We start from the raw sequence: 27559 nt of genomic DNA on the forward strand, positions 1-27559 counted from the left end.
CCTCCTTCCTTCGCCCACAAGCACGGTCGGCCCGCCCAGCAGACAGACACCGGGTCGAGCCGGACAACACGCATTGATCTCTCAGATCCCAGCGCACACTATCGCTTGCGTACAAGCCTTGCGCAGGCGGCCTTATCGAGCTGGCGTTGCCTATATAAACCAATCCATCCAAGAACTGAAAAAACCAAACCATTCGAGCAATCGAGCTCATACACCGTTATCTATCTCTTCGATCATCATCCATCCATCTTTCGAATTTGAAGTCGTCGATAGCGAGTGACCGGCGATCACAGTGCAGCGATCGATCGAGCAAGTTTGATCGACTGTTAGCTAGCAGCAATGGGGAACGTGGAGGCGACGCCGTTCGCCGTCTCGCCGGAGCTCGGCGACGCGCTGGCCAAGGTGGCCGTGTTCACGCTGGTCCAGGCGCTGGTCTACCTGATCCTGCGCAAGTCGTCGGACGTCTTCGCGCCGGGGAGGACGGCGAGGTCGCTCAGCTTCCGGCCCATGCGGAGCATGAGCGTCCACCGCGTGTTGGCCGCGTTCTCCGACGTCCCCGTCGGCGTCCCGGAGGACGGCGCGCCGGCGACTTCGCCGCTGGATAATCCGGGGGCTGATGACGAGCGTGCGAGCTGGCTCAAGTGATCCTTCGGTTCGATGGGTTTCTCGGCGGCACCTTGATTAAACAAACTTAGTGATCGACCTATCCTATGCCTAACTAGTACGTACTAGCAGGAATTACGCAAACCTAAAAATTTCATTTATTACATGTAAAAATGGTAGTATTTGAGGTATGATGTGTATTCGTGTATGGTACTATGAATGTACAGATAGTTTGTGTATGGAGCTCTCTGCAGTTTTAAACCTTTGTGCATTGAGCTTGATCAGGAATTTCCGAGTCTGGGTCACTTTTCTTCATCGTCAGAATCAGAATTACTAATTTGGTTTCGGATGTGCACGACCGCTGCTTGTTTGCATATAGCGTAGCAGTGAGCCGATGAGCCCAAATGACTGTTTGCGTTTCGAAGTAGCCTCGACAGCCCAGTTACGGCCCACTCCATCGTATACACTGACCCTCAATTGCACACAAGTGTTATATTGAACAAGTCACAAGTGTATTATCAAAAAAAAAAAGTGACAAGTGTCTGGTGTCGACAATACGCTGGCTACCCATTAAGTACAACATGGCATCTACCATTACAAAGAATAAATTAGTCGTAAATACAAGTACCACGCTAGTCGAAGACTCAGTCCCACTATAAAAAAATACTATCAACTGAAAAGTTGAAGCAATCGTGTTTTCGGCCATGCACGACAAACAGGGGAAAACGTGTGCTACAAGCGGCACTACGAACTAGTCGCCTAGTCGGTACACCGTACACCGATGCAGCTTACGGTGCGCTCTGTTTGTTTGTCCCACCGCCCCGCATTTGGCTAGTTCTTGCCTTTCTTGGCGTATCGAGCACTGGCACCACACCTGAAGCTGCATGCTACGGTGCAGGCCCAACCCATCATGCACGTGCCGGCGTACCCTTCTGCTCCCATGGCCAAAAGGAGATAGAATCGCCCATGGTCCCTCCTCACGTAGTGCCCCGCCGGTGGAGAGAACATGGCCGCCACACCAGAGGTCAGCATCGCACTACCACACCAGCGTTCGTGTCGACAGGACAAACCGGCCCTCTAACCGTCGCTTTCCCACCCCCCACCCGTTCACCGATGGAAAACCCGACGCCCAGCTCGGCTACTTGCCTGTCCGACCGACGCGCAGTGCACGTCCACCGACGGCGGGCGGGCGGCCGTCGTGCGTGCCGACGGAGCAGTGTAGCCCAGCACGCCGGGTCGCGCCGGCGACTGCCGGAGGGACGTCGTCGGCAGCCGGCCAGCCGCCGCGCCGCTCGGCGTGGCGCGGCCCCGGCCGGACGGCTGGCCCCCTGCCGCGCACCGGGCCCTGTTCAATGCCGCGTCTGGCGCGGGCCCCGTGCTTTCCGGTCTCGGGGCCGGGCTGCCGCTTAACCTGGGCCCAGGAGGAAAGGTACCCCGCCTGGGCTGCTCGCTTTGCTTTTGCTGATGAAGCAGCCACCGGGTCATGCTGTCAGTCCCCCACTGGTGGTGTCCGATGCTAGCCGATGTCGTTTGGGTCCGGATGGAATCGGGATCCCAGAACCAAAACGGGGTGTAGCTTTCCAGGACATGGCTGGCAATCCATCCAGAAAATGTACCAGGACCTGCCGTGCCATGTAGCCCTGAAATTCGTGCGATCTCTTTTCTTTCTTTTTTTAAACAAAATATACTTGTCTAAAAAACACAAAAATATACGGACCGAGACATTGACAATGTTAGCGTTAAAGACACGCACTGATCTGCATCTGGTGATGCCATTTCCAGCTCGATGGCACTCGGTTACAGTCCCCCAGTCAGCATGATCCCGTAGGACATGCTATGCATCTTTGTTTGTTTGCCACCCTCACTACGGTTTTGCCGTCCCCGCCACGTCACGCGCCGCCTGGATGGCATTAGCAAACAACTTTGCATCCTTTCCCTTTTTTTTTACCTTTACACAATTGATGAAGTACTGGACGGCCATGCATGCTCACATCGCAAGGACAGGATTAAAGAGCCACGCCCTTCCTTCCACCGCACTCCATGTGTAACACCCTAAGTGTTAATTATTCGTCATTAAGACTAATCTCAGCCATTAGCTTTAAATCTTCATGATTCAAGCACTAGAGGAAAAAATTTCTATCAAATTTTTGTTAGTTCAAGCTAGACCGGTCCGACCGGTCTGAGTGACCGATCAGACCGGTTGGGAGTCTTTTAATCCCCTTACCATCTCCCAATTCTTATTTATTTCATTCAGCTCTCTCTCTCCCCTTCCTCCACCACGCCGAGCTGAGCTCGTCCCGTCGCCGCCCCCTCCCATCGATCTCCTTACTGCGGCCGTCGTTCGTCGATTCCTTCCACGAGCACCTTCCTCACCTTGTCCTCCACCTCCCCCGCACCTCCCCAAGCCTCGCTCGAGCTTTCCCCACCGGAATCGGCCCTCCATCGCCGGCCGCCATGGGAGCATCGCCCGAGCTCCACCCCTTCGCGTCGATCCGCTTCTTCGGTCCTTCTCCGCCCAAATCGACCCCAAGGATGGTTTCTTGGTGAGCTCCTCCACCTCCCCCGCTTCTTCCCCGCCCTTTTTCCCGAAGCTTCCTTGCCGGAGCCCCGCCACACGCCGCACACGTGCCGCCGCCCCACCCAGGTCCGGATTATCCGGCCTAGTACCAGATCATCCGACTCAACACTCTTTTTAGGCACGAAACTCACTCCAGAAAATACCCAGGTCCGGATCATCCGGCCTATGGTCGGATCATCCGGCACCTTCCAGTAGCAAAAAGTACTGTTTGGCCGGATCATCCGACCTATGGGCGGATCATCCGACCAAGGGGACTTAACGGCAATCCGAAGCCAAAACTTTCTGGTGGTGGTTGGATCATCCGGCGTTGGGTCGGATAATCCGATCAACGCAGACCTTCAATGCTTGTAAAATATGTAGAAAATTGTAGAAAAATGAGAAAAATACAAAACTAGTTTTGTTAGCTTCGTATTTTCATGCTCTGTAGGGTAGAACTATAAAATATATTGTTTGACAAATTTTACTTTGTAGTTTTAATTATGTTAGGTAAAATGCTTTTATAGCTCGTAAGTGTATAAAACTAGCTGGGTTAATTTGGTTTGGACTCGTGTAAAGTAATTAATTTCCTCTTGTGTAGTTGTTCGTGTTTAGGTAATAGTGACCTTGTGCATGTATTGCTGCACCTTTTATCGCATCATCCGTGCATTTATACATATGCATTGTTGCATCTCATTTAGGTACGCTAGATGTACACGTGTGGACGTGAAGCACGCGGTGTTGGAGCCGGACCACAAGACGGTGTTCTCCAAGGCCTTGATAGAATTAACACTAACCTAGTGTTGCCCTCCCCGGTGCATGTCCTATTATTTTAAATTATGATTCACTATATATATGTTTATTTATTACTTGTGCATTACATTTCAGGAATTATTTGGAACCCTAATTGCATGATCCTTAGGTTCCCTTGAGTTATACTAGTATGTATAGAACGATAGTGATGCCATGCTTAATAGGTCTCGGTAGAAGTCGGGTGATTTCTTGTCACTCGTGAGATATAGGATTTTATAGAAGTCGAGTAATTGCCGGTTACTCGCGAGATGTATAATTGTCTTTATACTTCAATGTGTGAGATATGAAAAAGAATGGAAATGGAGACCGGACGGGGAAGGTTAATGAGATGTAGGTATGGCAGCAGAACAGGGTTTCTGGGTGTCTTAGCCCCGTCCGTGTCGATTAAGGACCGTATCGTTGTTGGCCCTGCTGATCATGTTTGAATTGTACTAACCGCATACTGGGAGTAGGAGGTAGTCGAAACCGGTAAGTCTAGTACTGCTTCGCTTCGAAAGTACAAGACCCCATCTCACCTCCTGGGGTAGTTGAGTAGTCGCGGAGAAATGGGGATGCATGTATTTACTTTTGGTGGTCTCAAGTTGAGCTCGACTGACCATATGATGGTGGGGCGGTCCTGTAGTTCGAGGCGGGGAGGGGAATGGTTGGTGCGTGTAGTCCGACGGGGCTTTATGCATGCCGTGTTGGTTAGGTCCACCTTGCAAGGTTAAATTGGATCGATTCGCCATCAGTCGCTCTCGGATATGAGCACCTTGATCAACTGCATCACATCGTAGTAATATGATATGGAACATGGATTAAATTATATATGTTGATGTCTACTTTAAATTGTGATTAGTATTCTACCATGTTTGCTTTAGTTGGTTTATGCAAATATTAGATCATGGTTAGTCTGGAGCTAAAATATTGAAAATAAGAATCCACTTTTAGACGCTTTTCTGCAAAATAAACCACCAGCCAGAAAGCTTTGTATGTCTAGATATGTGGGCTAAGTATACCCAATAGTCGGGTAAGTCTTGCTGAGTATTAGTTGCTCAGGGTTTGTTGTTTACCCTATTTCAGGTGTAGAAGCTAACTAGGATTCACGTCAGTGGGCTCGATGTGATGTCCTCCTGTCTCCGTAGTTCTCAATCTAATTTTGCTATTTTATGAGTCCTTTACTAAAATTATTCCTCAGATTAGATTCTTTTCCGCTGCTATCCCTTCTTACGTAAATTCTAAATTGGAAATTGTTTTTGTAAATTTTTATATTGAAAGCGGTTATGTAATTGTCTTAATGTTAGTTACTATTTTTGTAAGATTCTGTCATGCTCGTACCGTCAGCGCTCCCCGTCGTGCGAGACTACTGGTGTGTTTCGATCGGCCTGTGGGTTAGAAACAGACTGTCAGGTTACACTTAATTAAGCTAATACGCCTGATGCGTTCAAATGATGGCGATTACACTTAATTAAGTCGTTTAACTTGGCGGTTCTGTCACACCATGAATCTCCACCTAGTACTAATGACTGTCTAGCCAGACTTTCTTCTCGGAATCACTACCGAAAACCGTGTGTTTGCCGTGTGCCCATAGGTTTGCCGTGTGCCCATAGGTTTGCCGAGACGTGGCCCCGCCGCAGGCCGAGTCCTGGCCGCCCTCCAACCTGGCAGCCCCGGCCGACGTCCTTCCGCCTCAACCCCGTCGGTCCCGGCCGCCCTCCACCCCAGCAGCCCGGCCGACCTCCTCCCGCCTCAACCCCGCTGGTCCCGGCCGCCCTCCACCCCGGCAGCCCCGGCCGACCTCCTCCCGCCTCAACCCCGCTGGCCCCAGCCACACTGCACCCCCGGCACCCGCTGACCTCCTTCTGCCTCTACGCTGGTGATTGATTGTGGCATATTTTGTCATTTCATTGCAATTGATAAAAATGTATATGGATAATATAGCTGTATTTTTCTATTTGCATGAAATCTAGCTGTTGACGCAAAAATCAACACACTGGAATCCGAGGGCAAGTGTTCGCCAAGCACAGAAAAGTCAACCAAGCGTGTCAGTCAATTTGACCTGAAATTGACAAGGGAGAAAACAAAGTCAAATTCGAGAGTGTATCGGCTGGGATTCCGAATATCTCTCAGATGGGCGTATCGACAGGCTTTGCCGATACTATAGACGATAAAAAGATATTAAATGCAAGTGCGTAGTAAAAGAGCGCATCGGCAGGATCAGCCGATGCACTAAACGACAAAACCGGATTTGAGCAGCCGATTGCGTATGTATGACAAGATCTAAGCTACGAATATGTAACTCAGATGATGTGAGCTAAAAATAGATCTAAACCAGCTCCTAAGATAACAAAAGTGTTACTCCAAAACCTAAAGACAATCTAATATGTTTTCAGATGTGATAATAGCCAAAAAGCATAGGAAAACCTACAAATCTAGCCGATATCGATAATTGTTGAATAAATCTAGATGAGACGACAGCGATGCGCTCGGAAGTCAAAGCCTAGATAAACTCGATAACTTTTGAATAGATTTGAACGAAGCTACAGCGATGCGCCCGGTAGCTAAAGCTCAAATATACTCGGTAAAACGAAAACTCACCAGCAAATCAAGTCGCTTGAATGTGAGGCGTCCTTGATCAACTTGAAAGAACTCGTCGAAAAAAGAAAAGAAAAGGTGAAGTCACCGAAAAAGTGCAAAGGAATTGTAAAATTTGTTGTATTGGATGTGTATCAAGTTTTTTCCGGTCCCTTACAACTGATATATATAACCTAGCGCTATCAAGTCCTAACCGATCACGGCAAACATTATTTGACCCTAAAGAAAAGACTATCTAAAAGATAAACTACTTAAAATATTACAACCAAATCATCAAGATTCTCGTAGAGTCCGGATCCTCTTCTCCTTCCTTGACTTCATCGGCAACTCTCCATCGGCCGAGCACCAGAGCTAGCGGATCAGCATCTTCGCAGAATATTCTCCTGGCCCATCGGACGGACTTCCATCGGTCGATTCCAACCCTGTGTATCTTTTGGTTTCTTCCAAATCGGCCATCTTCTCTTCACAAGAATCAGCTTCCTTGACACGTGTCAAAAAATGGTGTCAACACATCTCCCAAATTTATACTCATCATTGCCAACGTTCAAATTTATACTCATCTCCCAATCAGACGGTGTATCGAATCCCCATTTTGCCCTCGAGTAAAGGTTATAAATATCTCTGTCTTCCCTTGCGCTGGCACATTTCCTGTAGCACATCTGCCTTCTCTCTTACTCAAAAACACATCTGACCTGCCGCCGCCATCGCAGCCTCCTAGGGTTTCAAGGACCCAAGTCCAAGAACCACTCTTCTGGCAATGACGTCCATCTCCGAGATTCCAGAGGTACATCTCCTTTCTTCACCCACAGCATTTGCTTTTCATTCTCTTCCTGATCCCTTCAATCGCGTTTCTCATTTCCGCCTTTATTTTCATAATCTTAGGGGTAATATGATTATTCCGCTAGTGAATCAACCCAGCATGATCTGTTTAGGCCCCATGGGTAATCCAGACCCCACCAGTATCATCAATCTGGAGACCAATAGAATACCCCTTAAATCCTCCGATATGAACATAGATTGTTCTCAGGCCTTTAGATCTTGGCCGAGCGTCACTCCCGGATGGAGTAATTGGTTCCGTAGGATAGCCAATTATCAGAGAACCAATTGGAAACAATACGATATCAGCCAATGTCTGAACTTATCTTTATCGGAGATGATCAGAAATGAGCCGATGCTAATATCTGCTTCTCACTTTTGGTCTGACGCCATCAATGCATTTATGTTCAATCATGGGCCAATGACACATACCCTGATGAATGTTGTGATGCTCACTGGCCTGAATATTCATGCTGCCAATAGACCTTTTCGTTTGCTAGAAAAAACATCTTTCAAGATTGAAACTAAAAGCATTGGCGGATGGAAAGGATATATCGGCAAGATTATGAAGACCGGATCAGTATCTGTCAGAGAGCATACTGCCTTTCTCAACATGTGGCTTGAGAAATTCATCTTCTGTGGCAAAGCAGTTGGTCCAACAAGCAATAATCTCAAGTTGGCAGAAAATCTGGCTACTGGCAATCCTGTTCCTCTCGGCAAACATCTTCTGGGGTCAGTTTACCACTTGCTTCATCAAGTATCATCCAGACTCAGAAAGAATCAGCCGATCACCAACTTGGGAGGCCCCTAGTGGTTCATTCAGTTGTGGCTGCATATGTACATGCACAAAACTATGACAGCTGAATTGTCAGAGATAGAATTCCCATTAGAAAACTTCTTAGAAGACGAAGAAACCGTTACTCGCCGATGGACATCATTCGGTGAAGCAGCTATCATGATTGCCAATGATCCCAAGACCCTTGGCATTACTGACTTTTTCAAGTCCTTCTACAATGGTTTCCCAGAGATCTCCAGTACTTGGTTTGCATACAAGGATGAAAAGGTCATATATGAAAACCCTTTCAAATTCTAGCTTGACTCGTGGAAAACTGATGAAGAAGCCACCAAGATTATGAAAGAGATAATCTCCCCAAGAATTCTGCCGGTCAACTTCACAGATGGCAAAGATGTCCCCAGCTATGAGTTTTATAATCCATCAGTGGCGGCCAGACAACTGGGATTTGGCCAAGTGCCCCCTTTTCTTTTCTTCGTTGCCAAAGTTCAGTTCAGAGGAGCTCTTGACAACGCCCTCTCTTATGGTCGACTAAAAGATTTAGAGCCTGATGTAAATATGACACTTCTAGCCGATTGGCAGATTGCACCTTTTGCCACTACTCCTTTCATCCAATGGTTGTCTGAATGGCAAGAGCATATCTTCTGCAAATCGGCCAATCTATATTGCATGGCTCTGGACAACAATTACCAATCAGGTAAGAATGAGGTACAAGTCAAATTACCTCCCAAAACATCTTAACATCTTTCACTTGCAGCCTTTGACTTCTACTCTTTGCAGGATGATAATCGGAATCCTCCAACAATCAGCAGGAGTGGGCAGCCGATCAACTATGCCTTGCCAACCGATAAGCCAAATATCGGCAATGGTGCCCCAACTCTGACAGATATGGCCACTGGGAGAAAACGCAAGGTATCTTACACTAAGGTAACAACTCGTAAGAAAATGAAATCTCCATGCCAATCTTCAGCAGCAGCAGCATTCCAAATAGATGCTCTGGTTGACCTTCCCTCCTCTTCCTCAGAAGGTAAAAGCTAGAACTCTTATGCTTTTACTTTATCTGAACGCTGATCATATTTTTGCTTCACAATCAAGATACTCCTGAACACCAATCTGAAGGAGAAGAAAATCTTCAGAACACGCCTCCTCGTCAATCACCCACCATTCAGGTGTAACCCTGCTTTCTCAGCAAGTATTCAAATTTTCCCGTGATCCTGAATCTGGTATTATTTCCTTCTGGTTTCATCAGGTACAACATTTACCTTCAGCTCCCAGGAAATCCAGGGCAGACTCTCCATTGATACATGTACGATTTTAGAACTTGTTCATGAACATATTCTGTATATTTCTGACAATTATCCTTCAGCTTGCCGATCATGCACTATCTGAATTACTTGGCCAGTCAAACACTGTAATCCCGAGCTCTTCATCGCAACCCCTCGTTCCCGTTGGCTCCAATCTAGAAGAAATACGCCTGAAGCAGATAAACAACATTTCTCTCTGTTGGCCGATCCCATCACTGTTTTGTTTCCATCAGCCATCTTAACTTTATCTTCCTTTCAGGCACAGGAGTCTCCGGACAACCGTCTGTTCTACTTTCCAATCGGAGCTACTTCTCAGGAAGAAGGAGAAGAAGCAACATCGGCCGATTCAGCTGTACTATCAGATGAAATCAAGGCCAAACTCCAAGAATCCCTCCAATTTCTGAATCAAGACATCGGCCTACTGATCAAGAATGTACAGCCGATCCACGCCATCTAGGAAGAACTGGAGGGTAGACTCCTAGAAGCAATTGAAGATGCACTAACTCCTGCAGCCTTCATCGAGAGCCACTGCGCACAATTCAACAAGGCTCAGAAACAACTCGCCGATCGTCGTCAGCAGGAAGAAATCATCAAATAGAGGGACGACTTCAAAGCTTTGGCAGAATCGGCCATCGGCGAGTTCAAATCTCTAAATGACACCCGAGCCAGCATTCTGAGAAACAAGGCTGCATTGGAGGCTAAACGTGATCGTCTTCTACAGGAACTCAGTCAAGTAAATCAAGCAATAGATACTGCAGATCACGATCTCTCTCAGATTCCACCGGCCATCACCAGACTCGAGGAAGATAAGCAAAAATATGCTCGTTAGGCATATCAACTCCACAAGAGCCTGCGGCCGATTTCTGGTTCATCAGTAGACAATAATCAAATAATCGAAAACATTGACCAAATCCGCCTGCGCGTAATAAAAGTAATCCGGGAAGCCCTAGGATTACTTTTATTGCGCGCAGGCGGATTTGGTCAATGTACTGCAACCTCCAGAATTAGCAGACAACTTGATCTTAATCCAGAAATTTGTCTTTATGATTTATTGCTCTAAGGGCGACTCATATCATGTCGGCCATGTCACAACCGATGCATCTGACTTGCAAACCAGTTTTTACATATTTTTTGCAATAAAGGCAATACTTCCTAGTATTGGCTATAACTTACAAAATTCGGCCGATACTACAATCGGCCATATCCTTCATTGATCAAGATTCTTCCGAAGAATCTCCTGACTTTTCTGACGTAACTTCATAATCAGCCATCCGAAAGAAATCCTTCTCCCATGCTTGACCAAAAAGACAATTCATCCGATCATAACTCACTATATGGGCTTCAGCCGATGCCACACTGAATGACGAATCGGCCGATACTATTTCAACAGTATCATCAACCCACTGAATCAAACATTGATGCATAGTAGATGGAATGCAACAATTGGCATGTATCCAATCCCGACCCAACAGCAAACTGTATAAACCTTTGCCATTAATAACGAAGAAAGCAGTGGGAAGGGTCTTACTGCCAATTGTGAGATCGACGCATAATGCCCCCAAAGCAGGAGATACAACTCCTTCGAAATCCTTGAGTATCATATCAGTCTTCATCAGATTATCTTGATTCTTCCCAAGCCTGCGTAGCATAACATAGGGCATTATATTCACGGCTGCACCTCCATCAACCAACATCTTCATGACAGGCTTGCCATCAACGAATCCCTTCAGGAACAGTGCCTTAAGATACTGCCTCTTATCATCTTCTGGCTTCTCAAATGTTGCTGGCAATGGCTCCAAATTCAACTGTGCCATGGCTTCCTCTAATTCTAGTTCATGATCTTCATCGCCTAGCGCCATAAACTCTCTCGGCATTATGAAAACCATATTAATTGGCGCAGCCGATGATCCAGAATTTTAATTACTATCGGCTCTGGGCTTAGCACACCAAACTTGTGACTTGATCCCTTTCTTATTCAGAGTTTGTTCTTGTTCTTCCTCAATGATCTCCAGCTGGCGTAACCTCTGAACACGTCACTTCTGAGACCTGGTCAAACCCCCTGGGCACCATTGAGATTGATTCGTGCCATCAGGCTCGCGTTCTGGATCTCTCCGCATTGGCTGATCATCTTGCACTCTTTCATCGGCCATTTGCTCTAGCCGATCGTGTGCATGCACTCTTCTCCCAGCAGGATCACGTACCATTGTCCTGCCTCCCAGTCGATCATGTACTGGTACCCTTTTTCCTAGCCGATCATGCACATGAGTGCACTCACGTCGATAGGGTTCATGACGTGGTTTTTCATATGATCGGCTGCCTTGACCATTGCACTCGAGACAATCATACGCCGATGGCAATGTCAACCCTTCTTCCCAGCAGTAGACAAAGAAAGGACACCTCCAATGATCTTGCTCGCGTCGTTCCTCTTCTTCTCTACGTTGCCGCCTTTCACAATCACACTGAAACTTGTTCAATAGCATCTGAGACGTGACACGTCTACATGGTGTCGATGAACGTCCAACACCCTTCATCGGACCCTTTCCTTTGACCTCATCGGCCGCTATCTGCACTTTAGGATCAACAGCCCCAGATCTCTTGGCCGATGACGACGTCAGAATCTTGGCTTGAGGAGAACCCTCATCTCTGGCCACATCAACCATGTTTGTGCCGAAAGGATGCCCGTTGATCTTCATCATCTTCTTGGGAGCCTCAAATTTCAATCTCCCTTGTTCGAAAGCCATCTGAATCTGCTGTCGGAAGACCTTGCACTCATTTGTATCATGCGATGTGGCGTTGTGCCACTTGCAGTACTTCATATTCTTGAGCTCGTCCTCCGATGGAATCTTGTGATATGGCTTCAACTTGATCAACCCTTCCGACAATAACAAGTCAAAGATCTTGTCGGCTTTGGTGATGTCAAACCCATACGACTCAGGCTCTTTCTTCCCAAATGGACACGTCACCGGCTTTTTGCTATTTTGTATCCACTCAGCCGATGCGACCATTTCTTGCTCCTCTTCAGACTCATCATTAGCAGAATACTCCACATAGTTGATCTTCTTCTGAAAAGGCTTCTTGGACTCGTAGGATCGAGTCTCTCCTGTCATCCGACTTGCGATCTGGCTAATACTTTCAAACTCCTACGATGCATATTTATCTTTAATATGCGGCAAGAGCCCATTAAATGCTGCATCGGCTAACTGCTGATCGGACAGAACTAAACTGTAACATCGGTTCTTGACATCTCTGAACTTTTGGATAAAAGCAGCAACCGATTCATCATTTCTTTGTCTTAAGCCAGCCAAATCGGTCAACTTTAACTCAGTAATCCCAGAGAAAAAGAATTGATGAAATTGTCTCTCTAGATCGGCCCAATATAATATAGAGTTTGCCGGCAAAGTGGTGAACCAAGCAAAGGCCGATCCAGACAAAGACAAGGAGAACAAACGGACTCTAAGTGCATCATAGTTGCCCGCTTCTCCCAACTGTAGAAGGAACCTATTAACATGTTCCATCGTAGAAATTTCTCCCTGCCCTGAGAACTTTGTGAAGTCAGGCATCTTGTACTTGTGTGGGAGAGGAATCTAATCATAAGCCGGAGGATATGGAGTCAGCTATCTTTGTGCTCCAATCAACTTGCGGCTCAACTATTGGCATTTGCTGAGGGGAAACCGTGCTTGTTGCATTGGTCATCATCGCAAGTTGTTGAGCTACATGGTTCATCGGCTGTCCAGCCGATTGCATCTGATGTGTTTGCTGAGCTATCCGATTGGGTGTCTGCTGAATCATCATCGGCTGTGGAGCCGATGGACTTGCCTACTGTTTCCCAATAGCATCCATGTATGGTACACTGACACACCATATCTGTCCAGTTGCTTGATTGTGGAATACCCAGTTGACTCTGTTCTGATGCGGAGATTGCGACAACAATACTTCTGAAGGAGACTAGGGTTGGAGCAGGATAGCAAGACGCTGCTGTGGGGTCATCGGCGGTGGCGCCTATGCATTAGCTTGTGCCATCTGTTGTGAACTCCATGCGCCTTGTGCATTTAGCTGTGTAGTCGATGCATCCTGTTGTGCACCCATCGGCTGAACGGCCAATAGATCAGGCTGAGAAGCTATCGGCTGAGAAGCCGACGCATTAAACTCACTTTGGGTGGCGTAGAAAAGAAATCCGGATGCATACCATACCCAGTAGCAGAATTTCATCCTTTAGGAAATACAGACGCAGATCCATCTTGCACAGTTGTGGCGATCGGCGGCATGGTTGAGTAAATAGGATCTGCTGTTCATCTGGGGTGGAGTTTGACTGTTGCTTGTTCCTGCCTGGCTATCTTGAGCCGACAGGGCTGCTGCCATAGATATTTCCAAGGGAACATACTGCATCTGATCTGGCTGTATATAGCAAAGACCCATGCACCATGGAAACGTGTATTCAGCAAAAGTCTTAACCACCGCATTGTGCACTGTGTTGCCCATAACTGTTGCACTCTTGATGAAGGCTTGTGCCTCAGCTTGGCCAACTGCGTCTATCATCTTGCTTTCACGTTGAGCCTCTGTCAATGGCTGGAAAGATGGAAGATTAAACTTCTTGATCACCTCACCAGATCTATTGACGCTGTATGACTTGAGGCATTCACGTTTGAATCTCTCCACCAGCTCTTCATATTCCTTCTTTTGTTCTTCTTTGAGCTTGTCTTCAGGAACAAGAATCTGGTTTTCTTCACTAACTGCAGATTTATCTGTGATTTCCACCATGTTGCAGCTTTCGGTCCCACCGGGCGTGCCAAATGTAGCAGTTGACGCAAAAATCAACACTAGAATCCGAGGGCAAGTGTTCGCAAAGCACGGAAAAGTCAACCAAGCGTGCCAGTCAATTTGACTTGAAATTGACAAGGGAGAAAACAAAGTCAAATTCGAGAGCGTATCGGCTGGGATTCCGAATATCTCTCAGATTGGCATATCGGCAGGCTTTGCCGATACTATAGACGACAAAAATATATTAAATATAAACGCGTAGTAAAAGAGCGCATCGGCAGGATCAGCCGATGCACTAAATGACAAAACCAGCTTTGAGCAGCCGATTGCGTATGTATGACAAGATCTAAGCTACGAATGTGTAACTCAGATGATGTGAGCTAAAAACAGATCTAAACCGGCTCCTGAGATAACAAAAGTGTTACTCCAAAACCTAAAACCGATCTAAAATGTTTTTAGATGTGATAATAGCCAAAAAACATAGGAAAACCTACAAATCTAGCCGATATCGATAATTGTTGAATAAATCTAGACGAGACGACAGCGATGCGCCCGGAAGTCAAAGCCTAGATAAACTCGATAACTTTTGAATAGATTTGAACGAAGCTACAGCGATGCGCCCAGTAGCTAAAGCTCAAATATACTCGATAAAACGAAAACTCACCAGCAAATCAAGTCGCTCGAATGTGAGGCGTCCTTGATCAACTTGAAAGAACTCGTCGAAAAAAGAAAAGAAAAGGTGAAGTCACCGAAAAAGTGCAAAGGAATTGTAAAATTTGTTGTATTGGATGTGTATCAAGTTTTTTCCGGTCCCTTACAACTGATATATATAGCCTAGCGCTATCAAGTCCTAACCGATCACAGCAAATATTACTTGACCCTAAAGAAAAGACTATCTAAAAGATAAACTACTTAAAATATTACAACCGAATCATCAAGATTCTCGTAGAGTCCGGATCCTCTTCTCCTTCCTTGACTTCATCGGCAACTCTCTATCGGCCGAGCACCAGAGCTAGCGGATCAGCATCTTCGCAGAATATTTTCCTGGCCCATCGGACGGACTTCCATCTGTCGATTCCAACCCTGTGTATCTTTTGGTTTCTTCCAAATCGGCCATCTTCCCTTCACAAGAATCAGCTTCCCTGACATGTGTCAAAAACGGTGTCAACAGTAGCGTCGCAGTATGTATACGCCATCTTGTTGAGCTGTGCCTCCTGCGCCGCCATCTTGCAGGACCGAGCACCGCCACCTAGTTCCCGTCACTAGCCTCCGCTGCAAGGTGAGGCATACAATTAAGACTCCGCTTTTCATATCGCATGTTCGTATATCACGTAACCTAGTTAGGCGTCTCCCGTTTGAAATAGATACGGATGGAAATATGCAGAAATTTGCATATATACGACCATATCTATTTCGAATTGTCCATATTTTTTGGACAGCCCGAGGATGCGTAGATGGGGTGGGAGGAGGGCTGGGAGGAGGAGGAGGAGCAGGAGAAGGGCTCCTCTTGTGGAGGAGGTGGCAGAGCAGGCAGAGGAGGAGGAGGCCGGTGCTGAGGAGCATGAGCAGGAGCAGGAGCAGGAGGAGGAAGAGGAGGATGGGGCAGACGAGGAGGAGGAGGATTTGGGCGCACCTGCTGTCTGGCAGTGAGGCCCCTCGAGGCTCCCGGATCGTCCGATACCTCTAGAGCACCGACCGGTCCTCCGACCTGAAGGGAAAAGGTAAGTAAGTTTACAAGATTTCAATACGTTTCCTTTTGATATATTTAGAATCACAATTGACACTAATATTATCTCTCAATAACTTGCGCGGGAACTTTGCGATAGTTGTTCCAGGTGTTGCTCACAACCGCATGGCCAATGGCATCCTGGGACTCCTCTGCAAGCGACACTACCCAGGCGCCATGGATATTGCTGGGGTACGTCAGCCAGCGTCTTCGTGGGAGCACTACATCACCGCACCGGATGGACCAGATGAGGAAGGCAGGGCATTCGACAACAAGGCGCACCGGGTGTTGAGCGAACTATGGGTAAGTCTTTATGGAACTACATTTACGAATACATCATATTCATTGCACCGGGTTTTGAAATAATGACTTTGTTCACGTTTTTGTGCAGGATTTCTATAGATGCGAGGAGGGAATGATGCTCACGGCGATGCAGGTGGCTAGCAAAGCTTGTTACAAGCTGGTGGCGGATATGCTTTACGAGGCGCGCATCCAGGCCGTCATCGACTACAAGGCCAGGATCGAAAAAGTGAGGATCTACAAAGGACCTGCGAGAGACATCAGACTCACCCGGGAACAATACTTGCGGGTAAATACTCAATCTTAAGGAGTTATCAAATATGTTCCATTTGTTCTTCTTAAATGTATTAGATATTAATGATGTGCATGTGCCTCCGTGGTGAATTGCCAATGATTATCCATGCTGGGAAATGATAGTGGACCGGTGGTGCTCGCAAGAGTGGCTGGAGATGCACGAGGCTGCCCGGCAGCGGCGTTTGCACCATCAGGGTAACCGTAACCTCAAGGCGTACGCATCTAGATGTGTATGTGAATTTATTTATTTATTCTAATGCTCAATTCTGCATAATTTCTAATCATCTTTCTTTTTTCGCAGTCGGCGTCACATGGTGGTGTGCCTTGCACCCAAGTCCAGGCATACTGTTTGGCCCACAAAGAAAAGGCGACGTCCAATGTCACCTTCAACCCGCAGGATCCACCTGAAGCGTACAGCAACGCAAGCGTCCACAGCCGCCTCAGTGGGTACACCTCGATGGCACAAGAAGTTCATGGGCCGGAGTTTGATGCGATCAATGAGCCCATTGATGGAGAAGTCGTCATGAGGGCGGGAGGAGGCAAGAAGCATGGACGGTACTGGTTTGGCGACAGCTTAGTCGACACGGCGATTACTCCCACTCTCTCGCAGATTCGAGCCAGGAGTACCAGCTCAAGCCCTGCCATACGCCCACGGCCAGACACTACACAGACTCAGTTGAGGCTGTCAAGGTTATTTCTGTTTCATCCATCGTTCCTCCGTTTTTACATATGTTCGCTTTGAATTCTAACCCTGGGATCAAATCCTTTAGGTCTAGATGGAAGCAACCTTCCAAGCACGGTAGGAGGCGGCAGAGGAGAGGTGGAGGGCCGAGCGGGACAACATGCAGCAAAAATTGGATCAAGCTCTAACATTTATGCAAAGCCTGGGCTCGGCGATGGGTGTTTCGCCTCCACAATTCCCTCCGGCCCCACTTGTTCGTCGGGCAGAAACTCCTCCTATCGTAAGTGGCTTTGACTCCTATCGAGTTTCATTCGTCTTAGTGACTTAGCATTAATCTAGAATGATTTAAGAATAATGCCTTATGATACATCTATAATGACTTACAACTAAGGCTAATGCTTGTAGTTTCATTCTTATGTAACTAAATTGTTATGCCTAAATTTGAATACTCGTAACTTAATTCTTGTATAACACATGCAATATATATTCGCTTATGTGCAGAATCAATCGGCGGCATCCAATGATGAGCCAGTGAATCCTGACTTCTCACCTCCGGTGCAACCGCCTCAGCAGTTTGTGTGACCACCACCTCAATGGGTGGCTTGGATTCAGCAGCAGCAGCCGCCGTCACCACCGCAGCAAAGTTGGTCGCAGACGCCTACATAGCCGCCCCCGCCGATTTGGCCGCAGCAGGCGCCACCGCCGCCTCCGCCATCGGCCCCGTGAGTTGAATGGACTTGATTAGTAGGGACATGAGCTTGTATGGACTATTGTATGGACTTGTACGTACTACTTGTGGTTGTCGATGAACGATACTAGAATTTATTTGCATCTGTGCATTTTTGGATAATAGAAAATGCATGCGATGCTTATTTGAAATTGCATGCGATGATAATTGTGATATATATATGAAATGCGTGTATTGTTTGGGGTACCATATACGTAATCCACAAAAAAATATTTAGAATCTGGGCCTTTTTCCGTGTGTAATGACCATGGCACACGGCAAAATTACCATTGTTTGTTGTGTGCCAGACCGGGGAAGCACACGGCAAAGGACTTTGCCACGTCATCGTAGCGGTCGTGTCCAAAAGTTTGCCGTGGGTCAGGTTCGGCACACGACAAAGGCTTTGCCGTGTGCTCGAAATATTGCACACGGCAAAGGCTGCATTTGCCGATGGCTGTTTGCCGTGTGCCCTTTGCCGTATGCGGCCTACGGCAAAACTTTTACCGTGGGTTTTTCGGACTTTGCCGTGTGCCCAAAGCACACGGCAAATAAGGCGTCTCTCCTAGTGAATGCTCACTTGATTAAGACCAACATAACAGCCCGGTAAGTAAACAAATAACAAAAGGGAGGAAAGATTGGTACTTTGATCATGAAGGTAAAAGCTAGTGACCCAGTGGATCGAAAAACATAAACTAACGAAAGGAGACGACGCGACAACGGACTGGGGCATCTGGCCAGTTAAAGAGTGGAACTATCGGCGGCACAGGATCGAATCCCTGAAAGCAACCCCACCATCAGGCCACACACAGAGCGGAGCTTTTGTGATGGCATCATCAGCATGGTCGGTCCATCCCCCGGCCCGGACGGCGATCGATGGCCATGCTATATATATGCATGCCTGGCCGGGTTTGGGGCGCATGTGAGCCGCAAAAGAACGCTAGCTGCAAGCTTTGCTTGCGCTCTCGTAATACAGTAGTATTTTAAATGGCATGCACCACTAGATTATTATTGTGTTCCAATAGATGATTAGATCCTGATCACGGTGGTCCGTCCAGACCAGGCCAGGTGGACGGTTTGATACTGCGCCACTTGTCTTGGTGTCCGGCGCAAAGGCTCGGCTCCCAACCCCGTTCCATTCCGTTTTGACCCGGCCGGCCTTGCACTGTTCATAGTCCATGAACTAAACTTAATATCGAAACTTTAGTTCATTAGGTGATCCATATCAAAAGTTTAGTTCATTAGGTGATCCAAACAAGTGACTAAATTTTAGTTGTCTCAACTAAAATTTAGTCTATCAGTTCAAAATCATCTAATTAGGACTAAACCAACCTGTGAACTGCAAAAATATCAAACTATCCCTCACTATATACATGCAGGCACAACATAAGTATAATCCAAGGGCAAAAAGAATATTTTTATATTTTTATACGTGTCACACCTAATATTTAGTCCATGGATCCAAACAGTCGTGGACTAAAGTTTAATTATCTAATATTTAGTTAACTAAAGTTTAGTCCGAACTAAAGTTTAATCCTAGATGATTCAAGTAGAACAATGGTAGGGACCTGGTGCCAATTGCTCCACGCGAGGGCGTGAGTGGAGCGAACATTGCAGGTGTGGACGGAAGAGGAGCGCGTCGAGTGAGCTTGTACCTAACGGGCGCCTTGTACATGTACAGTCTCCTTTCCGAGCGGTAGACTGAGCTTTCACCCCGTTCTTGACGATTCTGTCCCGATCAGCATCGGTTGCTGCGTGCTTTGGGATTGGTCACATTATCGACAACTACCGCCCGTTTGCAATGTAACTAGATTGTTTTTCTTAAAAAAAAGAATCCGGATAGATTTCAGAGCGAAGAATTCTCAAATTCCGGTCGAGAACACATCAAACTGCAATTGCTCAAGCAAGCCCGACGATCTCCAGCTGGGTTGCAAAAAGGCAAAGCACACGGGACTAGCTAGATAACGTAATTTTTCCAGCTTTCCGATGCAAAGCAGCCCGTACGCTTTTGGACCGGCTCGCCTAAAAGTCCAAACGCTGCTGCACCGACGCACCTACGGGCACGGCAAGCAGAGGCGCACTAGCTGGTGGAGTACTCTATTATTTGTCAACGGGCACCTATTATGTCAAGACGAGGCAAAGAGACGACCCACCCTCCCCGGCTCCCCCAGTCCACCACCGTACAACAGTAGCCATCGTGCTCTTCGATTTCGCTTTTTCTCCCCAGAAAACGCATGCAGGACAGGTGCAAGCTCCTCATCGTAATTACAATGCCTTGTATATACTTGTTTTGTAAGGAAGGGAGTATTCTTGTTTGTATTGTCGCAAAATAAATTACTCTTGTGACATTTGGTAATGCTCTAAGCCTTTCGATGCAAAATTTTACCTTACTCCCTCCATCCCTAGAAACAAATCATTCTAAGATTCAAAATTTATCCCAAAAAACAAGTCATCTTATCTATTTAGAAAGTATATATATGCAAGAATTAATTAGTGTTAAATATGAATAACAAATATGGATAAAGATGATTATTTTATTTTCTTATTAATTTATTCTAAATTTTTTAAAATAATTTATTTTTTGGGACGGAGGAGGAAGTTGGCAATAATTTAACGCTGAGATCAAACTAGTACAATCTCTCAAACCAAGAGGGAGGAAACACACTAATGTGACATTATGATGTCTCCTTGGTACTTAGGCCATGGATCTAGTCAACGTTAATAGTAGAATGACAATAGGTCAGTCTCAATGCACAATTTCATAGTACAATTACTAAATAGTAACAGAGAACTACTCTTTCGATCCCGCAAAGATTTTTCATTTAACGTTCAACTTTTATCCCATAAAGACTGTTCGTTTATATTGTAGTAAATCCATCTAATTGAAGCAATTTAAGAAATAATTACACCGAGAAGGGCATGGAACCAATTAAATAATTAAGTAGATGTTACTTTTCTGGTTCCAATACATACATTTATTAAGAATCTAGAGAACCATATAAACAACGCGGTCTCCACACAACTATTATAGTTAATTATATTTTATGATCATTTTGTACTACTAGTGATATGTCTCAAATTTTTTAAACCAACAGTCTTTGTGGGATGTAGTAGTAGGTAACGGTGACAGCTGAGTTTTAAGGAGATAAAACTCGTCTCTTATTTTATAAAACTTTCTTCTCTTCGTATCAGCAAAATTAATAATATGGTATAGAATTTTAATACCTAAAAACTACTCTTTGGGATACTCGCATTCACGTGTCCCTCGCTACCGTTATCCTACCAAAGGCAAATCACGTGGCAAGGATTTCGCGCCGCGCACTCCGCTTGTACCTCCTGGCGGGCCCACCTGTCGGCGCCTCCCCGAATTGTATGCGGCCGCGAGCACGGGCACGCGCGTCGGCGTCGCGAGCCGCCCAGCCAGATGGTGCCATCGAGGGCCGGCAAAGATAGGGTGTTTTTACATTTTTACCATTATAACAAATGACACTCATTAGATTATTATTTTTAGATTGGCACCTACAACTATACCAGTAGAGAGAAGTTTAACTTATAATTTTACCACTTTTGCACATGTGGCAAGCCCCGCAGACATGACACGCTGGTACCCAGTCAGTTCGCTGGTGTCAAATGTCCTTCGTATCTTTGACCTGCTCCTCTCTCTCCCTCTCTGACATGGGCATGGGCCCGCTTTCTCAGGAGCGGCGGCTTTTATATTTGCTGCCCCTCGACCCTTCTTCATCTGATTTTCTTTTTATCCTTTTGAGAGTCTACATATACAGATTTCGATTTAGTATGTAATCTTGATAGGCTCCATTTATTTCGATCACAATTAGTGAGATTTTAGCTGCATGCTTCTGCCTCGATGCCTATCAACGGCGTGCTCGATGAGACTCCAATTAGATTGAGCTTCTCCACATCTTTAGGAGTGCATAGGAAGGAGGTCTTGAATTTGCATCATCTTGGGGTCCTTCGTCTGGCATTCATTCCCCATCCATCGTCCTGCAAACCAGTTCTTGGTGTTTTGACTTTCATCCACCCTGATTCATTTGGCGCGTGATAGCTGCCGTACACAAGATGGAACGCCCGCATGGCCGCATGGAACCATTCTTGTTCTTGTTGACAATTAACACACGGTCTACTAGAAGCATGGGAGGAAAGTTCTACAGACGATGATTTTACCTATTGTGCAAATGACGTCTGTTATTTGTCTTATTACATAATACATACGTGTGCCAATATACATCAGCTGTCTATACCATTGTACACGCCCCCTACAATGTGCCGACATCTATGTAAGTTCGCAGACCTAGCTTTATTCTTTAAATTTGTTTGCCTCTTATGTCTTATTGTACAACTCTCACAAACATAGATATTCATATACTAGGCCAGAGTGGTTTGAGAAGGAGTAAATAGAGGGTGTACATGAAATGTATGAACAATCACAAAAATATCATCGTCTACGAGTATGTTTTTTCTTAATTTTGAACTATGAACATCATCTTTGTTTTGTAGAAACTGGTAAGCACACATGATAAAAGAACAGTCAATACGGAAAGTCGCCCATAAAAGTTGCAAGTAATGCGGGAAGCATTTCTTCGTGAAGTTGCACCGCTTCTTTACCTATTTTGACCATTGCAATCTTGCAGTTTCTCTTTTGACCTTCCAATGACCCCTCTCAACAAAATCTAAACAGATTGCTAATGAGTCTGTTATTTCCTGGCTCCGCGAAATTACTATAGCCACCACCCACCAGCGCCCCCAAACCATTCGCCGTCTTCCCCTCCTCCCCCATCGCCACCAGCGCTGCGGCCACTCGCGCTTGCCAGCCCGTCGCCTCCGCCCCCCTCCACCCACTGGGCCGCGCTCCGCATCTCCCGGAGCGCGGCGCGCCGTTGCCCGGCGCCGCCGCGGCCGGGCGGCATGAAGAGCCTGTGGAAGCAGAGCGGCGGCCTGGTGTGCGCGGACGCCGGGCCCCTCGGCCGGCTCGGCGGCCGCTCGCGGCGCCGCGCCAGGCTCACCCTGTACGGGTTTGCCGTCGCCTTCGCCGCGTTCACCGCCTACGTCGCCTTCGCCACGCCCTCCTCCGCGGGCGGCGCCGGCGCCGGTGAGGCGCCGGGTGGCGCCTCGTGGTTCGGCGGCGTGTACGCGTCCACGGCGCCGTACCGCTCGCAGATTTCAAGCTTCTTCTCGTCCATCCTGCCCGCCGACGCGCCCGCCCCTTCGCCGGGGCCGCTGCGCGCCCCGGCAGGTGGATCGGGCGGCGGCGGTGGCGACGAGAGCGGGGAGTCAGCGGGGAGCGCGGCGGGAAGCAACAACTCTGCTGCGCCTGGGTCTGGTAAGCAGTTGGGCAGTGGTGCTGGTTCTCCGATCGGCAATGCCGGCGGCGGGAGTGTGCCTCCGGCCGCCGATTTGGCCGGAACCGGCATTATCGACAAGGGCGGAGGCGGAGCTCCGACGAATAACTCTGCGTCGAGTGGCGGTGCGCCGAACGGCGCGGTGGATCGGAATAATGGAAACGGCGGAGGCGTTTCCAGTAGTAGGGCGGGGGGCGGCAGTGGATCCCCAGCCAGTAGTGCCGCCGGAGACGGAGCTGTGGCGAAGACCGGTGAGCAGAGTGTTGACGCGTCTGGCAAGCAGTCGGGAAGTGGAAGCGGAGCCCCGAGCAACGCTGCTGCCGGACAAGGCAGCCCTGTGAGAACCGAGGCCAAAGTTGGAGATTCTGTTCCCAGCAATAATTCTGCTGGGATTAGCAGCTCGGAGAAGGTTGATTTGAGCACCGGATCTTCTAATAATCAGGCTGGAAATGGAAGTGGCGCCCCAACCAGTGGTTCTACTTCTGGAAATAGCAGCTCGTTGAAGGCACAAGGTGCTGTTGGTGCTGGGAGCAGTGGTTCTTCTGGAAATGGCACAGAAAAGAAGGCTGATTTGAGTAAAAGTTCAGATGCTCAGCCAGGGAGTGGAAATGGAGATGCAAGCCATAAATCAACTGGAAATTCTAGTCTGGTGAAGAGCACAGATACAAAGGCTGGTTCGAATAATAGCTCAGATGCTCAGCAAGGGAGTGGGAATGGAGATGCAAGTGGTAAATCAACTGGAAGCTCCAGTCCGGCAATGAGCGCAGATCTGAAGGCTAGTTCAAATAATGGTTCAGGTGCTCAGCCAGGGACTGGAAGTGGCGATGCAAACCATAAATCAGCTGGAAGTTCTACTCCGGCGAAAAGCAGTACTACTCCTGTGAAGAGCAATGATGGAGGCGAGCAAGATAGTACCAGAGTGAGTGCTGTTCCAATTAGTAATCAAACAGGCAGTCTGGCATTGGCAAGGGAGAAAGAAGTTGGATCTCCCAGGAAGAACAACACAGCTGTAGCATCTCCGGCTGTGAAGAATCAGGAACTGACAAGCAGTGGAATTGCTTCTGGTGGAAGCAGTGGTACAGTGAATAAGCAGAAGGACGGTGGTACTCAGGGGCAGGGCAGTGCTGGTTCATCAAAGGACCATTCAGCCCAAGCAGTCACCTCAAAATCTGGAAACAACAGCAAGGGTAATGTGTCGACAATAAAACAGGATGGAGGCTCTAGTGGAAACAAGAAAGTTGATTGGTTCAAGCAGGTGGCTGGTTGTGATCTGTTCCATGGGCAATGGGTTAGGGATGACTTGTACCCTCTCTACCCAGAGGGATCGTGTCCTCACATTGATGAGCCCTTTGACTGCTATCTAAATGGCCGACGAGATCTAGCTTACCAGAAGCTCCGTTGGCAACCCAGCGGATGCAGTATCCCAAGGTGAGGCTATGGTTATTAGAGCAATGCAAAATGATTTTAGTGATTTGGTTTCAAGCTAGGTCTGTAATGTGCCCAATTATGTTCTTGTTATATCAGATTGAACCCGACTGACATGTTGGAGAGGCTGAGAGGAAAACGACTTGTTTTCATCGGTGATTCACTCAACAGGAACATGTGGGAATCCCTTGTGTGTATTTTGAGGAATTCTGTCAAAGACAAGAGGAAGGTTTTTGAGGCATCTGGCAGGCGTGAATTTAAGACCGAAGGCTCATACTCCTTCCTGTTCATGGTATATACTTTGAAGTTCAGATTCTATACTACTCATGTGTCTGTTCATTTAACTGAATTAGTATTGTTGCCTAATTGCCTTTTCCATTCATGTCTTTCAGGATTATAACTGCAGCGTGGAGTTCTTCCGCTCCCCATTCCTAGTACGGGAATGGGAGACACAAGTAAATGGTGGAAAGAAAAAGGAAACTCTCAGGCTTGACCTGGTTGAGGAATCGTCTCCGAAATACAAGGATGCAGACTTTCTAATCTTCAATACTGGCCATTGGTGGACACATGAGAAAACTGCTCTGGGGTGACTCACCTTGACGGCTCTTTGGTTGAACAAGCATTCCCATTTCATTATTGATTAAACACTAATGACAGATTGAATGTGCCACAGGAAGGACTACTATCAAGAAGGCAACCACGTGTATAGGGAGCTTAATGTCGTGGATGCCTTTCATAAAGCTCTTCTCACCTGGTCCAAGTGGATTGATGCCAATGTTAACCCCCAAAAGACCACTGTGTTATTCAGAGGCTACTCAGCATCTCATTTTAGGTGTGCATTCCCTTTTTTATTGCAAATTACCATGATATATTTCATTTACGTCATTTGAACAAATATATTGCTGTGCATCCCCACTATGCAGCGGCGGTCAATGGAATTCAGGTGGAAACTGCGACAAGGAGAGTGAACAAATAACAAATGAGCAGTACCTTTCAACCTACCCACCAAAGATGAGCATTTTGGAGGATGTGATCCACAAGATGAAAACTCCAGTTGTCTACTTGAACATAACTAGAATGACTGACTACAGAAAGGACGCGCACCCTTCCATCTACCGCAAGCAGAACCTAACTGACGAGGAGAGGAGATCGCCTGAGAGATATCAGGACTGCAGCCACTGGTGCCTACCTGGAGTACCAGATTCCTGGAATGAGCTGCTTTATGCTCAACTTTTGATCAGACAGCATCAAATGCGCCAACAATAAAGGCAAGTAGGATTCTGTTGTTGTCTAGGATAATAGTCAACACGATGATCAAACTAAGATCAACACGGGACCTTGGGTTTTTCTAAATCCATATAGAGACTAAATTGTGTCCAGTTAGTGTTACCTCTCAATACCAACACATATTCTTCAGTAGAGGCTTCTGGGGCGTCATATTGTGAAGTTCGTATCTAGCTATAATCAGAAATAAGAAAATAGTATAGATGTGATGATATAGATGCTCATATGTCTTCTGTGATTCCCTGCCTGTTCTCTGTGCCTAAGGTTGCTTCAGAATATAGACATAGTTTTTTTTTTCATTTGAAATTCATTTCTACCAATGAATCTGGGATTGGGAAGATCTATTTTAGATGAAGATCTAACTGTTGGAAAATGGTATGCTTTAATGCCTAATGTACGGGTGATGAAATATCGTGCTGGGGTTTTAAATGTACAGACTGCCCTCCAGTGCCAGCATTTTTCTCCTAGTGAACAATGTACTAGGAAGTACCTACATTTGCAATTATATAGTATGCCCTACATGCCATTCACGATGCATATTGAAAGTTTGAAGGACGTGCCTTGCCATTCACGACGCAGAAAGTTAATGTGCCTAACTGCTTGACCTTACGAGGTTAACCTCCGGTCAGCATTTGTTCCTTTTCTCCGAGAAATTCTGGTCTGCTCTTGCTGCTGCGTCCTTCACTCCTTCGGCGTTTTGCACTAGTGCGGCTCATCTGCTAACAGAGATTTGTCGACTCTCAGTCGTTTAATCTTTTCAAAAAAGAAAAAAAAACTGTCAGTCGTTTATGGCCTGCTCGCTGTAGTAGTCAGAAAAAAATAAACTTTTGAAAGGTGATTTTTCTGCTTTCCGCAGACCATGGGCATAAGCCTCATCCTCGTCATCTCGTGTGCCAATTGGTAGCTCAGCAGCCTCTATTTAAACCCTACTGCTGCTGAATCCTTTGTTAGCGCGTCGGTAAATTCGAAATTCAAACAAGGTGGCCGACTCACCGGCTCCGTTGATGCTTGGCCTGAACAGTGAGCGGTACTTCACCAGCATCAATCAATGGGCAAACAAACACCAATGGCATGCTTGTCAGCTAGTGTGCACCGTAGAATTCCTTTCGCTGCGCCACGGCCGCCATGTACAGTTCAGAGCCCATGGGCCAAATGCGATCAATCGGCGCAAGCATCCTTCGAGGCCCATGAAACGGCCCTCTCGTACGGTTCCTCCGATCTCTTTCGCGCATCCGTCCACTTCCCTTACTTCTTGGCAAATATTAGAAATCATTTCCTTCAAAAAAAATATTAGTAGTAACATCTGCGATGAGAAAAATATTTTTTTACCGGAACAAATTTATACTAGCAGCAAAAATATTATTCCAAAATCTTTAATATTTACTGCAAACTGATATATTACACCAATCTGACTTCTTTTCTTTGGACTCACTAAGAAAGAAGCAGCTTAGGCAGCGTTCGTTTCCAAAAAATTTTGTACAGTTTTCGTCACATCGAATTTTCAGACACATGCATAAACATTAAATGCAGTTGAAAAAATAACTAATTATAC

General features: G+C 46.8%; 2 protein-coding genes across 2 annotated transcripts; both read left to right on the forward strand.

The window, feature by feature from the left end:
* The first annotated feature begins 201 nt into the window (after positions 1–201).
* On the forward strand, positions 202–868 carry LOC120670392. Its single transcript, XM_039950478.1, has one exon. The coding sequence runs from the start codon at positions 340–342 to the stop codon at positions 643–645; it is 306 nt and encodes a 101-aa protein (XP_039806412.1). The 5' UTR covers positions 202–339; the 3' UTR covers positions 646–868.
* Positions 869–22704: 21836 nt separating this feature from the next.
* On the forward strand, positions 22705–26438 carry LOC120669976 (protein trichome birefringence-like). Its single transcript, XM_039949914.1, has 5 exons — positions 22705–24726; positions 24823–25015; positions 25116–25309; positions 25397–25555; positions 25647–26438. Exons 1-5 carry the CDS (start codon positions 22865–22867, stop codon positions 25987–25989), a joined length of 2751 nt encoding a protein of 916 aa, XP_039805848.1. The 5' UTR covers positions 22705–22864; the 3' UTR covers positions 25990–26438.
* The last annotated feature ends 1121 nt before the right edge of the window (positions 26439–27559 follow it).

The sequence above is a fragment of the Panicum virgatum genome, chromosome 4N (genome assembly GCF_016808335.1).
Source record: "Panicum virgatum strain AP13 chromosome 4N, P.virgatum_v5, whole genome shotgun sequence".
In the NCBI taxonomy this organism is placed as follows: domain Eukaryota; kingdom Viridiplantae; phylum Streptophyta; class Magnoliopsida; order Poales; family Poaceae; genus Panicum; species Panicum virgatum.

What these genes read in the sequence shown, in the direction of transcription:
- LOC120669976 (XM_039949914.1), top strand. Translation starts at nt 22,865, where the DNA reads ATGAAGAGCCTGTGGAAGCAGAGCGGCGGCCTGGTGTGCGCGGACGCC. An exon ending in CATGAGAAAACTGCTCTGGG is followed by an intron (nt 25,310 to 25,396) that starts GTGACTCACCTT and finishes AATGTGCCACAG; the next exon opens with GAAGGACTACTATCAAGAAG. An exon ending in TACTCAGCATCTCATTTTAG is followed by an intron (nt 25,556 to 25,646) that starts GTGTGCATTCCC and finishes CCCACTATGCAG; the next exon opens with CGGCGGTCAATGGAATTCAG.
- LOC120670392 (XM_039950478.1), top strand. Translation starts at nt 340, where the DNA reads ATGGGGAACGTGGAGGCGACGCCGTTCGCCGTCTCGCCGGAGCTCGGC.